The 17,184-nt window shown below is 42.5% G+C and overlaps 1 protein-coding gene across 6 annotated transcripts in view; it reads right to left on the bottom strand.

The window, feature by feature from the left end:
* The window catches only part of alk (ALK receptor tyrosine kinase), a 395,764-nt gene that overhangs the window by 3,536 nt on the left and 375,044 nt on the right, over nucleotides 1–17,184 (bottom strand). For all 6 annotated transcript variants that reach the window (XM_085143591.1, XM_085143592.1, XM_085143587.1 and 3 more), the window contains 9 exons: nucleotides 15,978–16,164; nucleotides 15,161–15,251; nucleotides 14,143–14,207; nucleotides 13,923–14,052; nucleotides 12,331–12,428; nucleotides 9,167–9,259; nucleotides 4,842–4,943; nucleotides 4,463–4,597; nucleotides 39–129 (listed from right to left, as the gene is read on the bottom strand). In XM_085143591.1, coding sequence (XP_084999717.1) covers nucleotides 39–129; nucleotides 4,463–4,597; nucleotides 4,842–4,943; nucleotides 9,167–9,259; nucleotides 12,331–12,428; nucleotides 13,923–14,052; nucleotides 14,143–14,207; nucleotides 15,161–15,251; nucleotides 15,978–16,164 — 992 coding nt within the window. The remainder of the gene's footprint in view (nucleotides 1–38; nucleotides 130–4,462; nucleotides 4,598–4,841; nucleotides 4,944–9,166; nucleotides 9,260–12,330; nucleotides 12,429–13,922; nucleotides 14,053–14,142; nucleotides 14,208–15,160; nucleotides 15,252–15,977; nucleotides 16,165–17,184) is intronic.

Consider the following 17,184-nt stretch of genomic DNA (forward strand, 5'->3'; position numbering starts at 1 on the left):
TGACAGTCAGGTTCCCATACGGTGCTCAGTTTAGTTACCTGTAAGCAGTAGTCGATTCTCTCCAGGATGGTTGAGAAGTTGGGCCTGTCTTCAGGCTGGTGCTGCCAACTCTGAGTCATTATACGGTACCTGAAATGCACATGAACGAGCAGAAAACACGGAGTCAAAACACTTTCTCCCACTCCATGCAGAGAAAGCAGAGACTCTCCAGCACTGTTTCTCCAGCTGATTTAATGCATGCTGGGTAAATCTCCTTTGACTAAATATTCTTAATAACTTGTACTTTTTTATTTTTATTTTATTAGGTTTTTGTAATGCAGATTTAAAGTGTAACCTCCCACCACTGAGAGCTATTGTTAAATGGGCGATGTAAATTACAGGAGCGAGTTTTAGTGATGTTAAATCCTGAGTTATGGTTTTAATTGGTGATTAAATTTCACTGTGGCTTTGAGAAAAACTTCAGTTTGATAGAGCACTTAAGGGATCTGCCTATTCTGAGAGAACAAAAAAAACCCAACAACACGTTTACAGTGACATGAATAACAAGATTTGGGGAGGGAACTTTTTTCAATTCGCGATTTCCTGCTATTTCATTTCAAAATACATTTGCACTTCAGGGCAATTTTCTTTTTCATTATTTTTATTATATAGAGATATAGACAGATGGATATATAGCTAGATAGTGGTGTAGTGGTAAGACTCCACGCCTTTGGAGCGGGAGACGCATGTTCAAGTCCAGCCTGGGGAAAACAACTAGTAGCTAGGGAACTAACTAGGGACTGCTTTCACGTCTAGAGGTACAAGACATGCTACAGCAAGGGAGAGCCACCCAAGATTTATAGACGGATAGATACTTGACGGATCAAGTGTGATCACGCCACAGGAGAATAGAATAGATCATTAACAAGGAGGCGATAGACAGAAGTGGTGAAGTGTGCTGTGTACTTGTACTCTTCCTGTGAAGCAGAGGCCGGCAAGAGAGAGAGTCAGGATCACATGTTCAACCAGGGAGGTAAGGGGCAGAATAGAGGATAATAACCTCCTCTACTTGTAGGTTAACAACATCGATGATGGTCTACTGTGTTTGCCACCAACCAGTATGTTTTGTTTTTGTTGTTTAAAAAAAAACACACGAAAAGAATTATAGTATTATATCATAAAGTGGCTGAGAAATACAGTCTATAGTACAATCCCCGTGACTATATTTCAATAATATAGGCAAACATGAAAGAGACTTGTAAAACATTTTATTTTGTTTTATTTAGCAGTAACAGCCTTTATCAGACATTTTCTGAGACTTGATCAATGATAGAAGAACCCTGAACTATTCCTCCAACTGTGCTTTCAGCCCTGTGAAGCTTCAGGTCACCGGCTGCTCCCTCCTGTTAAATTTCATGTTCCATCTTTGAATTAGTAGCTTCAGCGAGGTCCTGAGCTACCAAGCAGCCTTGAACCATGATGCTTCCTCTCAACATGCTTCACAGCATACACAAAGCTTGTTTTTGTTGTGCAGTTCCTGTTTTTCTTCAAAAAAACAAACAAACAAAACAACATCATTGTGCCAGAAAATTGTAAAATGTTACCTCATCTCTTTTCATTTTTGAAAGCAGTGGTCTCCTTTGTGGTTTTGTTGCATTAACACAATTCTTACTTTGTTTTTCTCACAGTGAACACCAGATTGTTGTAGAGATTTTGCTGCAATTTCATGTTACTTTTGGGTTGTTTTTACCCATTTTCAGGACTGAACAATGCCCTCTTACTGTGTTGTTTGCATGATGCTCACTGCCAGCGGAAACAAACTCCCCATTTAATGGATAGTTTGTCTTATTATTGTAGAACTCAGGGGACCCAGGCCTTCAAAAGCTCTTTTCAGCTTTGTGCACATTTATAATTTTTTTTGAAGGTCCTTTGAAAGTTGCTGTGATCGAGACATGATTCACACCCACCAGTCTTACTTTAGAGCAGACGTTCCCAAAGTGTGGGGCCCGCCCCCTAGGGGGGGCGCAGAGCCATTGCAGGGGGGGGCGCGGCATGATAAGGGAAAAAAACCCAAAAAAACAATGCTGCTAGCATGGGGCGCCTACACAAACGCAAAGCAGGAGATGAAGCATCGCTGAATATGTTTCCAAACCAACTTCATTCTAAGCCAAAGACTAGAAAATATAGCGAAGCATATCTTCCCTTTGGTTTCACCTGCACAAGTGCCGAGGTAGGTCTCCCTGCAGAATTGGTTTTCCCTTTGTCGGGAGCAGCGCTGGGGTGTTCAAATCACGGACAAACAGTATCCCACATTCTTGATTTTTAGTTCACAAACACTTGTTGTAATGACTAACTACTCCTGACATGTTGGAGATGTTAGCTCTTTATACAGTAAAGTTACTGTGGGATACAAATAACATCAGGCTGATCCTGCCACGATTTGTTCCGCCTGTCTAAATCACGGACAAACAGCATCCCACAGTTGTTCATGTTTTTAAACCCATTTTGCACAGAGAGGCATTTTTTTTTTTTGAAAAATGTATTGATAGCAATGTTGAATATTATTACACAGGAAAAAAACAACTACATGTAAAATAATCACACCGTGACGCCTCTGCCTTTCTAAATAGACCGTAACTGCGTGTTTATATGTAAGCGTGTAAAACCTGAAGATAGAGGCAAAATACTGTTAATCTGACTAACTGCCATTCTGCAATTCCTCTCATGTAAACAATAACGTGGCGCACAGCTGACGTGAAAAAAGGCACATGAACTCTATTCCTCGTCCACACGTAAACGCAAAAAATTAGTTTTAAAAAATCTCCATTTTCGCCGTTTATGTGTGGACGAAACAGCTGCGTTTTCAAAAATACCCATGTAGGTGTGGACGTAGTGTAAATTAGTTAGCAGTTTATTTTCTTAGATTACTTGTTTTTGCTTAATTGTTTACTAAATGTTTGAGGTGTGAAATAAACCGCAATTGAGCAAAATATGGGTGTGTGTGGTTGGAGGATGTGTTAGTGCGTGCAAGGGGTGGGGGTGGGGGGGCGCGAACATTTTTCTGTAAAACAAAGGGGGGCCCAGCGAAAAAAGTTTGGGAACCACTGCTTTAGAGGATCAGACTCTGTCAATAGAGACTCTATATGTCTTTATTTATCGTGAGTGGCACCTTTACAACCTCCAATTCATCTCTCACGTCTTTAACTGGAACACCTGACTTAGAGTAGCTTTTAGAGAAGTCGTTAGCACAGAAGGTCATTTATCTTTTGCAGCCTTGATCCTGAATGGCTATAAAAACAGGAAAAGTACAATCTGCTGGTTGCTGTTTGATACAAACTATGGATAGTTTGAAGACAACTAGATCAGTTGTTCTTTCTCACAGGCAGTGCAAAGCAAGATGGTCTGCTTCAGATACATTCACACTCCTGGAAATACTTTACGTGGCTAAGGTGAGTTAGCCGCATGGCTAGTGTGTGCATGACACCTTCTCTCGAGTGGTAAATGCACTGGATTATCAGCTGTGATATTCCCATATCACTGCAGTCTGACTCGTATTATTATTAAAGTGGAAGGTTCAATTAAATTCAAGGTCTTTTTAAAGCACCAAATCATAAGAGCAGTTGCCTCAAGGTGACTGCTACATCCTAAGGTAGAGACCCTGAAATAATACAGAGCAATGAAAACAACCCATTTTGAGCACGCAGTTAGTGACAGCAGGAAGGAAAAACTCCCTTTTAACAGGAAGAATAATCGGGCTCAGGGAGGAGCAGCCATCTGCCTCAACCAATCGGGGTTGATAGAAGGAAAACACGACAAAACTTTGGCTAATCTGACTGTTTTAAAAAATTTCGGTGTTTTATACAAAATTAGACAAACTGTGAAAGAAGCAGAAGCTTCTAAACCAGCGGTCGCCAACCCCCGGGCCTCGGACCGGTACCGGTCCGTGAGTCGTTTGGTACCAGGCCGTGAGAGTTGAGGCTCAGGTGTGAAATGTATGGTTTTCAGGGTTTTTATCGGTTTTCAGCGTTATTTTGTTATCGTTTTTATCATTTACTCGGTTTTCCTGGGTCTTTTCACGTGTGTTATGAATAAAGTTTATTTTTTTCGGTACCGGTACTAGTTTTATTTTGTTGTATTTATCCGTGACACCTTAAAGGCCGGTCCATGAAAATATTGTCGGGCATAAACCGGTCCGTGGCGCAAAAAAGGTTGGGGAACGCTGTTCTAAACTAAATCTATAGTGCTGCTTTCTTACAGTGACAGTGAATTTACCGGGCTAGCTGGATAATCTGCATTTGTTTTCATATATGCCTATGTTGGGTTTAGCAGTTCAGTGCATATGTGAAAATGGCCTGTGCAGCATTAGCTTAGTCCACAGTTGTGACTTGGATTAGATGCCATGAGCAATAAGTACAAAAAAGTTGATAAATTGAAGCTCTTTCTTGCAACTGTGGTCTTTCTCGTATGTGTGATCTGCACTTACACAGGTCCAGGACAGTTTTTAGGCGGGTCCATTCTTCCCCCATTTGTTACAAACTCCAGCACTTCTTGGTTACTGCGGCTCGGATATGGCATGTAGCCCAACGAGAAGATCTCCCACAGCAGGACCCCAAATGACCTTCGAGAGGCGATTGATGAGAAAAGAAAAGATTAGTCGGAGGGAGAGAAAGAAAGCTAAGGACAATCAAGTCTTAAATTACAGGCATCATCACCGCTGAAGTGGTGAAGGATGAGAGCAGAGGACAAGTATGAGACGGAGAGAAATGCAGCGAGGGTTCAGCAGGAGGTGAAAAAAACAGACAGGTGTGAAACTCTGGAGGTGAGACCAGTGTCAGTCTGAGAGATGCGTGCAGGGTTCTCACCATGTGTCTGTTTTAGACGTGAAGATGCCCTCCATGAAAGCTTCAGGTGGCATCCATTTCACCGGCAACATGGCACGCCCACCCTTCCTGTAATAGCTCGCCCTGAACACACAAACACATTTGTGACGTGCTTGCATAACCGTGTGGTTAATAACAGATCAGACACAGTATTTAAAAAAAAAGGTGAAAACTTCTCAAATCCAGCAATTAATTCAGTGTTTTTCAGCAGCTTTATCGGCGCTCTGATCCGGTTGCTTTTTCAGCCTTCTTACATGTTGCTGTGTGAGACCTTCTAAGAACTCCTTATCTCGCAGAAAGGAACGACGCAGATTTCTCGCCGGGCTGAGCCGAGCCCCGTCTGAGCCATTTTTAATGCTGCCTTGCCCTTTGCATTGCTAGAAAAATAATCAGATGTGCGCTGTATCTGATCTTTGGTGCTGATCGAGGTCGCCGCCTGGTTTATCTCGCCCTCCCCGAGATGCACAACAAGGACAGACGTGAAGTGGCTCCCATTCGGCTCCACGTCCGTCACGGTGTCCACAAAGAAAAACGGACATGTGTCAGGATCACAGTTAAGTGGTGTCAGCTGCTGTCAGACGGGAAAACTTTATTTTTGGCACCGTTTCCTGTTGCGGAGGAGAAAATCTGTTTGCCCCCAGTAATACTGTCATAAAAATATCAGCATATTCCCTAAGCACTTGTTCATAAACATGGCAATTCTTGATAATAAATGAGACTGTGTGACTGGCTGGGTGGTTGCCAGTTCAAATCCCTGGGGCCTAAGGAATAACGCACTTCCTCTGCTGAAAACAGCAGCTGCTCCGCTGAAGCTGCACATGGCTGCACAGGAATGAATTGTAATTACAGTGGGCAGCTCCCAGGTGTAACTAGTGTTCCCTGGTCGAACACATAAACATATAGAGGAAACAAACGCATCAAAAACAAGGTGATGAAGAATAAATAGACAGTTGTCGTTTGGATAAATTATGGGACAGTCTCAGGAGCCTGAGCTTTTTCAATGCACCATCTGACACCTGTGCACTTGGCTCTATGTCCTATATTTGTCTGGACAAGTGCTCATATCCAGCTCCATATCTTCATTTTTGAAGTGAACAACAGCAGCTTTGCATGATTTACTTCAAAGCACTGACAGTTCCAAATAGAGATACTGTATCTTATCCTGGGTTTCTGAAATAAGCTAGCTTCACTGCTCTCCCTTTAAGCCAACTTTTTTCTGATTGGCTTCTGCTTGAAAGCAGGCGATTTAAACAGTGTGTGTGTGCTTTTCGTGTGCGGCCCGACTATATTAAAGATATCCTCAAGAACTGAGAGAAGAAAAACTGAGCATTTACAGCAGCTTGACGCCTTTTGGCTCACAGGAAATACTTTTATATCCACCAGCTTCATCATTTTGAACACTGGGCCATAATTAACATCCAACATTGGAACGGCATATAAATATGTGATGGAAAATAAGAAAAGGCATAATAGTCCCGCTTTCCTTTCATACTCTCCTGGGGCAAAAATGTCCAAACTTCTGTTAAAAGCCACTGCTCTGTACCTACTGTATAACCTGGAACTGACATTAAAATTAAATCCAAAAATAATATGAGATGAGTGCCAAGAGGCTAAAACGGAAGTAAAACGTGCAATATTTATGCAGTATTAACAATCTGCAGCCAAGGCCCGGCCTCAGTTATTAAATTTTGGTCATAAAGATGGAGTTTCCTTTAATTACAAATTCAGGTGAGAGCGTTAATAGACTGCTGCATTTCCTACAGTATGAACCCAGGGCAAACAGCAAGAGCCAGCACTCATCATTTACTTTAACTTAGCTGCAGCTGCGACTCTTCAGGGGATCCACAAGCAGAGATGAATATAAATGATATGCAGACAGATAATACGGTTAAAAGGGAAATATAAACTATTGGCATAAGACGTTACCCTTGAGGGAAATTACACATAATCAATGAAGCAGAGAAAACAATCACTAGTGAAGTCTGTTTGCTTGACAGATTAGCTGAGAGCTACACTGCGGGGCAGACACTCAGATATGCACCCAGCGACTTAATCCATCACTTAAAATAACATGCCCCAGTCAGTGATGGGAATCAGTTACCAGTCCCATTTTTAGTCCCGCAATTACAGGATTGAATCGTGCTAGCGTCTCATTCCCCTCTCCGTCCTCGGTACCCCTCTAATTTTCTTGTCCATCCTAATAAAGAAAACGGTGAGCGAAGTGGAGCGGCCTCTGTAAATAGATGCAGTAAGACCAAACTGCTGCAGGAGCTCCTTTTATTCTCCTAAAATGTCCACGTAAAACGTGCGTCCACCCTTGATGACCTCTGCAACCGAAACAAATAAATGCAGATGAACCGAACTCTAATTTTCTTCCGCCCTGTCGTTTGTCAGGCTGTTAGAGAACGCTGAATCATTCTGAGAAAGATTGAGGGACGTAACATGTAGAACACGAGACTGATAATCCCGCTATCGCTAGATCAACTTCCTTTTCAGCACAGGGTGCATGGACATATTTGTTACTCCTGCTAACACCTCCAACACCGACTGAAAGCTGAGCTGCAGATTAGGGAGGCTTAAATACAGTCTCAGGAAATCTATAGCTCAAATGGAGGTGTTTTATGTTTATGTGTGAGCAACTCTGTGTGCAAGAGGCGAGCTGCAAGATAGAGAAGTATTAGAGGGAAAAACTAACAGTAAGAGACAAAGGCGCGGAGCGCGCCGTGCTGAATGGAAAGTAAGATAGTTGCATGCACCTAAGGACACAATGGTGGAGGCTAATGTTTGTGTCTGTGGAGCTGGATGTCTTTGTTCTGCTTTTATTGTGCGCCTGCATGTGTGCACGCCAAGCTGACTTTAATAAATACAGCCTAGAGTCGTGCTATACAGCTACTGTTATTAGACCCTATGAAAATATGGTCATTTAAGGCGAAACAGTAGATTTCTCTTCATACTGGCAGCTGTTCACCTTAGGATGACGGCTGTCTGCCAGCTATTGTCTACCCAGCTTTTTATTTACCACCACATCACTGGTGCGCAGGCATGCGTGAAAGACTGTGTGAGTGAAATTCTGCAAGTGCAAGTATGCCTGTGGCTCTATCGGAATATAAAAAGCTGACATTAAGCCGTGTCCTGGTGCCTCACTGGGGGCACCTGTCCCCCTGTGATCGCCTCAAAAGAACCCCACGTCGCTTGTCACATAGCAGTATGGCCACATCATGAAACGGCAAAAATAACACACCGGCAGCCTGGTAGCCATGTGTGCAAAACAACCCGCCTCTCTCCGAACACAATAACAATAATAATAAAAAGCCCCTGCACCAGAGCTTCAGGCTGAGAGATAACAACAAAATCGCAGTGAGGCACCTGAAAAACTGACATCAGCAATTAAATCAAGCGTTCCTAAAGTGGCTCCCCGGGGATATTGTGCAACAGCTTTTTCCCGGATGCTCTGTGAGTGACTTTGCTCTCGTGTGACTTTTCATCGCATGATTCAAAAGCGCTGCGCTGATCTAACTGAATGTTGTGACATATTTTCCTTGCTCTAATTTCTTACCAGATGAAAGGCTTGGGAGATTTCCCTGCTGGATTGTGCGTTCATTTAAATGATGCCACGTGAAATAACGGTAGCTATATTAAAAAAAAAAGGGATGAGAACAATGACTAAAGGGGAGCTGGTCTAGATTAAAAGAAAGCTTCAGTCCAACAGTATAACAGAGGATAAAACAGCTGAGCTGCAGTATTTACCGGGTAAAAAGCCCAGGAAAAAAACAGTTTCAACTCTTTTTTTTCTTATAGTCACACAAGAAAGAAAAAACTTTTATGCATCTATGACCTGCATTGAACATATCAGTAACCGAGAAGAGGCTTCTCCACCAGTGCATACAGTCTTGCTATTTGCCAATAGCATGCAGCAACTGCTTTTCCAAGCAAACGTATCCCTATTTCTAAGAGCAACGGGCATCTGAGAAGTCAGCGGCCAGTCTGCTCAATGATTTTCTGGAAAAAGCTACACGACTTCCTTCCAGTCTTGTCACCTGATGGAAGCAAAGCTGTGACAAGTGGTACTAGGTTAAAATCCAACGATTGCTGCTCAGGTCTTCCGGTCATCCTACTCTCTGATTTGACTTGCCATTCGGTCAGAGTCGTAGACTGTGTAAAATAAAAGTATGATCTGACATGTTTGTGTCTTTCTGTTTGGTGTGAGCTGCTTCCCTTTGGACTTGATCTGGATTCCAGTTCAGCTGAAGCTAGCCAACTGGACCAGTGTTCTTGCCCGCTGCCACTGAGCTGCGTTAGTATTGTACCTGTAAATGTCTCGAGCCATCCCAAAATCTCCGATCTTAGCCACTCGTCCCGGTCCTTTGCAGGTCAGAAGGCAATTCCGTGCTGCAATGTCCCTGGAAGAACAGAAAAAAACACTTTCAGGTTATGTTTCACACATGCATGGACTCATGCTATTAGAAATCTTTACCCACGAACTTCAGGAGAATCAGGTGAGGATAGCTTTCTCACATCTAACACACAGCAGGACGCTTTACACGGTTCTCACTGCTGAAATTCTCTGTGGTTTCAACGCAGGTGCTGCCTGACCCATTGTGAATTCATCACTCAATATACAGACTTTGTGCTTGGGCTACTGGCAGGTTATAGACTGTTTCATATCCAGTCCCACTGTATTGTACATTTGTATTCTTACATGCTGTGCATGTGTGAAAATAGCTTAAGCCTGAATTATACAGCACGACAAGGTGAATACTGATGCTCGCAAAGCTCTGCTCAGAATTTTTCATACATTTGCATCTATAACATCTCCATGTATGAAACACCTACAGATGCTCCCTGTTGGATCTGAAGTTCACTGTAACTACCAAGCTGCTCCGGGCAAGCTGGCAAAGTGTATAGTTTCCTAAGACTCTGCCCACATGGTGGATCCAAAGAAAAGATTGAAATGTATGTGCAGGCTGAGTGGGTTAGAGGAGAAAATTCATATTTGCACTGTTCTGGGCTGGTTATTCTTTGAGCAAAAATACAGTAGTTCTCACGGCGTGCTGTACTGCTGTCTGGGGAAAAAGGAGCCGAGCACACACACTTTTCTCTGCTCCCCAGGCGTCTAACTTTGTCAACATCTTAAGAAGTGACGTAGCGCACTGCTCGTCTCCACACTGCAGACAAGTGAGCACCAAAGGCCAATAAACAGCCAGACTTTAGCATCAGAATAACATCATGTGGCGGCGCTGATCTCAGACTAGATCACGAGACAGGATACGGCTGGAAACCACCAGCGATAGAAACACACAGCACCGAGCTCTGTGTGTAGACACGAACGCACGCACATGTTTTGATGTTTGGCCTCCAAGCTCAGATGAGAAATGACACAATGAGGATAAAGTAATGGTTCAGACTGATGTAAACGGAGGGCTTTTTAACCGCTGTACACAGCTGCCCCACTTTAGTCCACCGCAAGAGATGTAAGCTAACATTATAAAAGTATTTCATCGCGTTAGCATGAGAAACAATAAAATCCTCTCTAGGACATCAGTTCCACTTTCTCCAAGTTTCTTTTAAACTTTATATTAACGTAGTTAAATAAGTGTCAGTGTCTGTAAACTCGGTTATAAAAAACAGAGATGAGAAACTTTCTCCATTTTCTTTTTCAGGAACAAGAGGTGAAACAATTAATCCATTTAAGGTCATCTAAGCCGCTTCAGGAAAGCTGCATAATTTCTATCGTAGCGCGACTCTAATCAGCGGGCGAGAGTGCAGGTGCACACACACGTGCGCACGCAGAGTCATGAGGTGCTATTACTAAATCCAACTTGCTTTGTTTAATGGCTCGGAAGAATTCATGGAAATGATTTGCTTTTGCTTGTAGGCGAGGAAGAGTCTTGAAATGCAGCATACTGCTGTAACAGACTGTGGTCTAAAAGCTTAAAGGAAGGACACAGATGTGTTGTACGTGCAGCAGTTAAAATATTATTAACCGGCCTTATAATGTGAACCTTATTTACAGTAAATTTTCACTGCAGCTTAAAGACCCATTTCATAGCAGCACTTACAGAACAATACGCGTTAGCTTATTTTAACACCTGCAGTTGCACGAAACTGCCCAACTCCTCAGTACGGCGATAATTTTCAGGTGGCTACAATTGCCAGGCCGCTTGTAAAATGAAATAACCAAAGAGCAACACTGCACCATCCACTAGCCATAAAATGGAAATAAGCAGAAAAACACACATAAGCTGGAGTAAGTCATTCTCAGATAACATCAACCCTGTGATTTAACCTCTTGGTGAACATAACAGCTCTTCATCCAACCCAGTAAGCCCCGAGAGAAAGCTGCTTTCTTTTTTTGGAGTTGCAGCCTACTTCACTCACATGCCCTTTACTCACCCCCAAGAAAACACGCTTCTATAAAAATGAAATTAGCCTCAAGGACAGCGTTGGGGGGACTTTTAATACAGGTTTAAAGGCAGAGAATCAGGTTGAATAGAAGATCACGAGGCTCCCGAGAAGAGTCGGCCATTAGGTGGATTGATGGAGCTTTACTGTACCGCGGCGGGGCAAACAAGGTTTAATAGGCCTCGTCTGTCATTGGCCAATCCCTGGGAAGTCAAAGGCAGAACTCAGGGAAGGTGGATGTGCTTTAATTGTCCTGATTTGATTGCAGAATCTATTTTGACCTTTCCTCGTATTAACACGTACTTGACTTTCCTCGTGCGCGTCCACGAAGGAGATTTTTGTAAGTCGGGTTCAAGAGAGGGCTTTTAAAAATTCTTTAGCCACATCATATGGCTCACCAGCCACTGCGAATATGAGCATAGAAGGGGCATACTCTTGACTTGCGCCTCGGATACAGAGCGGAAAAAGGCAAGCCGGCTAGCCCATCTGGCTGCTCCGATACTAAACTCATCACTTGTCCTTTCTGCTATCTCAGGGAAGGCAAAAGGCATACTCAGTCCATATGTTCTGCTTGGACAGATGCAGTCAGTTCATTATTCTGAGTAGATGTTAGATGAAGGCAGGGAACTCTGTTTGTTTGAATGCACATTTGCATTCCATATTTATACAGTGGCATGCACACCCATATGTTCTGCATATTGTTCATCTGCCAAGGCAAAAAGCCGAGGCGGGGGTTTGTGATAGGTGCCGTTTGTTTGCCTGTCAGCTAGATCACGCAAAAACCCCATACCAAGACGAATTTCATGAAACTTGGCGACCGGGGGAAAAGAGGGACACATTAAATTTTGATGCAGATCTGAAAACACTTTCTTTTAAATTGTGAAATACCGTACTGACCTCAGTGAATGAGCTCCCCGAATATGTCAGTCTGATCGGTTTTGCTAGGGAGACTAGAGAACCACTGGGTTCACTGTCATTCTTTCATAATAATATGCTCCATTTATTTTTGCCAACGCAAATTTGTTTTTGCATAAGTGTATGCAAAATGTGCAGCCATCTGCTGAGGTACCTGTGTATAAACTGGTTCTCCTCAAGATACTGGCAGCCCTTAGCGATGTCTCTGGCCACATTGAGGAGGTCCACCATGGTCAGGCTGGATGGTTGATCCTGATTAAACAGAGAAAAAAAACAAAAAACTGAATCTGGGGCTGAATCAGGAATAGTATCTTTAACAGTTAATGAGCACTATATTTTTATGACAACAATCCCCCTTTAGCTCGTTGCTACAAACCTACCATTCTGGTTCAACCTCACAGTAAAAAAAAAACCTCTAATAACACAGCAAAAGAGACTAACCGACACTGCTCATCACAGATTTATCTGTATTGGCATATGGATTGTCAGAAATGCGCCGAGATTATATATATAAATTACTCATCAGCTACTTTGTTCGTTAGTTGTGGCAGACAGGCTGGCCTGAGTATTTCAGAAACTGCTGATCTGCTGGGATTAACCCTCACAGCCGTCTCTGGGGTTTATAGAGACTGCTCCAAAAAAGAGAAAATATCCAGTGAGCTGCAGTTCTCTAGGTGAAAATGTCTTGTTGATGCCAGAGGTCAGAGGAGAATGAGCAGACTGCTTCGAGCTGATAGGACGGCAAGAATCTTCTCCAAGAACTATTTGTTACAACCAAGGTAGAAGAAGATGCAGAAGTAAATCTCTGAAAACACAACATGTCAAACCTTGAAGCAGATTGGCCACAGCAGAAAACCGTCCTGTGTGCCACTCCTGTCAGCTAAGGACAGAAAACTGAGCCTACAGTTTAATTACCATTGCTTTTTTTAGTCTGGAAATGTGCTCACACTGACAAGTACCCAGTTGCTGTACTTTAATAACAGCCAAAAACAGTAAAATACTTGCACAAATCAATGCAATCTTGGCCAAGAGTGTAAAGTGAGGATACATCAGCAGAGCTAATGGCAATGCTGACGCTAGCTAGCTTACAACAGAAGATTTTTTTCTTTCAGACGCTGAAATTACAGCTGTTGTGACATTGCTTGTTGTATACAGGTGTTACGTTTTCACTCAGTGTAGAAGAAATGTGTATTAGATGAGCGGTACCGAGGGCAGCGTTCACTATTGGACGTTGCAGCCTGGTGTGTTCAATTTAGCTACCCCGTCAAACTTCAAGCAGTACACATATATGTGTTTAGTTTATATGGAGTCCAAAATGAGACATGATAACGATGTTAGAGTTAAGTGGCTGCAGAGCCAGTTTGGAGATTAAAACAAGAGAATAAATGCTGGATTGCATCAGGTGAGCATGAATATAAGACCGAATCAATGCACTGTGTCATGTGATGTTTAGGCGCTTAGCGCATACAGTAGTACATTTGTGCATCTCACCCTCCTGAGACCCCAATTCCTCACAAAGGAGCTTCATTCTGCTCAATAAAATGTTTTAGACTTTGTTAACAATTATGAACTTTTTGTATTATCCTTTAAAATAAACCCATATCCACTATTAAAAAAATACTGTCTGTTCACAGATGATGCTTAGTTTTTACTGTTATCAGGCCCAATCAATCCCAAACTAGGGGCTGGATCTCAGGAGAATAAAGTGATATGTTCACTTGAGTGTCAAGCAGCAGTGTGTCTCACCAGCCGGGGTCTGGTCTCCCTCAGGAAAGTCTTGAGGTCCCCTCCAGCCATCAGCTCGAGCAGGATGAACCGAGGCATAGCCTGCAGACTTACTCCTATACAGCGCACAATGTTCTGGTGGTTGAACTTGCTGCAGCGACACAGCAGAGAAACACAGGTCAGATTTCTGCTGGTGCTGTACGACAGACTGAATTTTCTTAATGCTTTAAATAGCTCCTACCTGATGATTAGAGCCTCCATGAGGAAGTCCAATTCATCCTGCTCAGAACAAACCTCCGGAAGAGTCTAGTTTAAATGGAAACCAAATCTCAGTGCAACAAATGGTAATAAGCGAGCTGTAATTGGCTTCAAATTAAATTGCAGTTCTTTGTGTGGCACTTAAGGAGCCAAGCTTTAGAGCTAAAATAAACCTTTTCGCAGATGGGCACAAAAACTGCTTTGGTCTCTAGAGCCACTTCCCTCCGGTCACGACGCCTGGGGAGAACTCCTTTTCTTAAAATAACAAACATGTTTTATCTGTATAAAGGCTAAAGGTTGGAATTATTAGTGGCCTGGACATTGTGAGCAACAAGCGGGTTCTGATTAAGCCGCTAGCAGTCTGCTAGGCTTCACCTCAGCTAATTGGAGTCATTGAACTGGACCTCTCGACTGCGTTTGTGCCGTTGGTGCCTTTTGGAGCATTTTTAATGTAATTATCACACAAATAATATGGCTCACTGTGCGGTTAAGAGACCATCCAAGAAGAATGTGCTCCAGCTTTGGCAAGTGAAATTCTAATATTTCATTAGTCTGTTAGCGCTAATTAGCAGCAATCTGTGTATGAGTATGCAACCATCTATTAATGCATATTGCTTACCAGGCTCACTGTGTCTGCTGACAATTTAGCACGACACCCTCTCGTCCAAAAATACTTTATTTTGGTCCAAAACAAACTATAATGCTACAAGTTGTCGCTTTAGAATGGAGCTTTATAAACCAGCTTTTGGTGTCCCAATGGGTATATCCATCTTTTATAAAAAGTCTGTGGTAATAAGTGTTGCATACAGTATTTATGATATTTTGTATCTTGAGCTGAATGATGCTGAATGTGGGGCAGAGAAAATAACTGTTACAGTCGTTCTGTTACAAAGCTTTTAACTGAGTTTCAAAACAAGTCTTCAACTCTGTGATCGACGGAGAAACGCCGCACAAACATCCATCACATGTAACCCCACTATTACTCTTGCGTCATGACTCACCTTGACTGCAACTTGCAGTGGACTTGGTTCACCTGGTATCCCCACCGCAAGACCTTCATAGACCTCACCAAAAGCACCGTGACCTAAACCCCTGCAAACAAAACAAACACATAACAACTAGTTTTAGAGAGAAAGATTTAAACAAGAACAGTGCTGACACCTCTAAACTAAAGACGCTTGAACAAGGCAGCAGAAAGACACATCCTAAATAAACCTTTTGTCCAAACATTGATTACCTGAGGAGCTAAGCACCAGGTAAACGAGTGGGAGTCATGTAGTAAATCCAAAAGAGTGACTTCTTTCAAACACGGTGGTTGAGATGCTAGTCAGTATTCTAATTTAGTGGTCTGACAGCTTTTCAGCCCACAAAGAAAAACAACTCTTTATCCTGTTGCAGCAGTGAATTTTAAAATGAAAATGCTGCTTTATAGTTTCCATTTTTTTAAAACATTTTTTAAAAAGTTGTTTCAGTTGACGTGACTCACATAACTAGATGAAATAGATGTGTCATGAAAGTTAAAAAAAAAAGAAAACTATTAATGATTTCAAATGATTAAAAACCTCAAATGATGAACTGGCGAACTATAAACACAGAGACAAGATCATTCTGGAAAAAAAAGATTTTTCAGAAGCTCGGATCCCTGCGGTGAACACCGTGAGACGTCACACTACTAATGTTGTTCCCTCTCACACCATTCTGCATTTTTGAGTCTAACATAAGTGGATTTCCACAACTATTTTGTAGGACTGACATCTTCAGAAATTGCACATCAGCCCATCCCTGCCCCACAGTAATGAGATTACTTGAATCTTTTACCTGGTGAGAGAAATGTTTCGCCTTGGCACTTCCTTCAGGTCGTTGACCGAGGCCGTTTTGCCAGCAAAGCAGTAGTTGGGGTTGTAGTCTGTCATGATGGTGGAGGCCCGCAGCTTACTGAGCTTGCAGTCTGGACTCTGCAGCTCCAGCTGAATGGACTGCAGCTCTGTGTGTTTACGCCGATACACTGGTGACATGAGAATAAAAGAGGAGTTTTGTTCCACTACTGAGATATCGACATAATAATAATATTAATAAAAAATAAATAAATAACAAAACACAAGTCCTTTTTGTAAAAAATTACTACTGGGAGCCAAAGCTCACAAAGCGGAAAGCTTTTCCAGTTATTACGTCTCCAAAGAACACAAAGCTGTACAGCACCAGTCACTTAGATAAAGCCCACTGTGTCCCTGAGCGTCCAAAATATCACAAAGAGCATATTTCAGATTTAAAGTTTTTCATCCACTGTACATGTGCACCTGTTAGATACATGAACACATATAAAGTGCATAAAAACAATGAGCCCAAAGCGTAAGACCCAAAGAGCTCACATCTTTTCCCTCAATACTGCAAATGCACGCACCTCATTGAGAACAGCATGAAGTATGAAAACTCAGCTCTTTGTTTCTCTCCCACACACCCACACACAGCAAACTTCACACTTTTTAGCGCTAGAAGCCTCAACCTGGACTGTGAACATATTAGCTTCAGGGACAATCATTTGTGTGTGTGCTTATGTGTGTGCAGGGGAGTTATTTATTTACCAAGTGCTGTCTAATGTACGAGTGCTGTCAGCTGCTGGCTAAGCAGCCATCCATCATTAGCGTGTTTCATTCATCAGAGAGGTTGTCCCACACCTCGTCTGCCCCTGCCTCGTCCACTAATGTGCGTTCAAAAGTGTAGGTGGGAGTCTGAAAATATGCGTCAGCCTGCAAGTGATGGCTCAATGAGCGTATACTGTATGTCTGGCGGTAATAGTCTGAAAGCAGGCGTGCAGAGGGATATTTGTGATGGCTACGAGGCTCACCTCCCATTCTGGAAACAGCCTGCTAAGGGCCATTTAAGATGCGCCAGGGACCACTGGAGAAGTTTCATACAGAGTGAAAATGTGTTTATTTCAAAATGTATAACAAACAAGAAAAAAGGGTGATCATAAAAACATCTCAAATGAAAAAAGAAATCATGTCGGGTTTACATTTGGCTTTAA

This window comes from Neolamprologus multifasciatus, chromosome 19 (genome assembly GCF_963576455.1).
Source record: "Neolamprologus multifasciatus chromosome 19, fNeoMul1.2, whole genome shotgun sequence".
Taxonomy (NCBI): Eukaryota; Metazoa; Chordata; class Actinopteri; order Cichliformes; family Cichlidae; genus Neolamprologus; species Neolamprologus multifasciatus.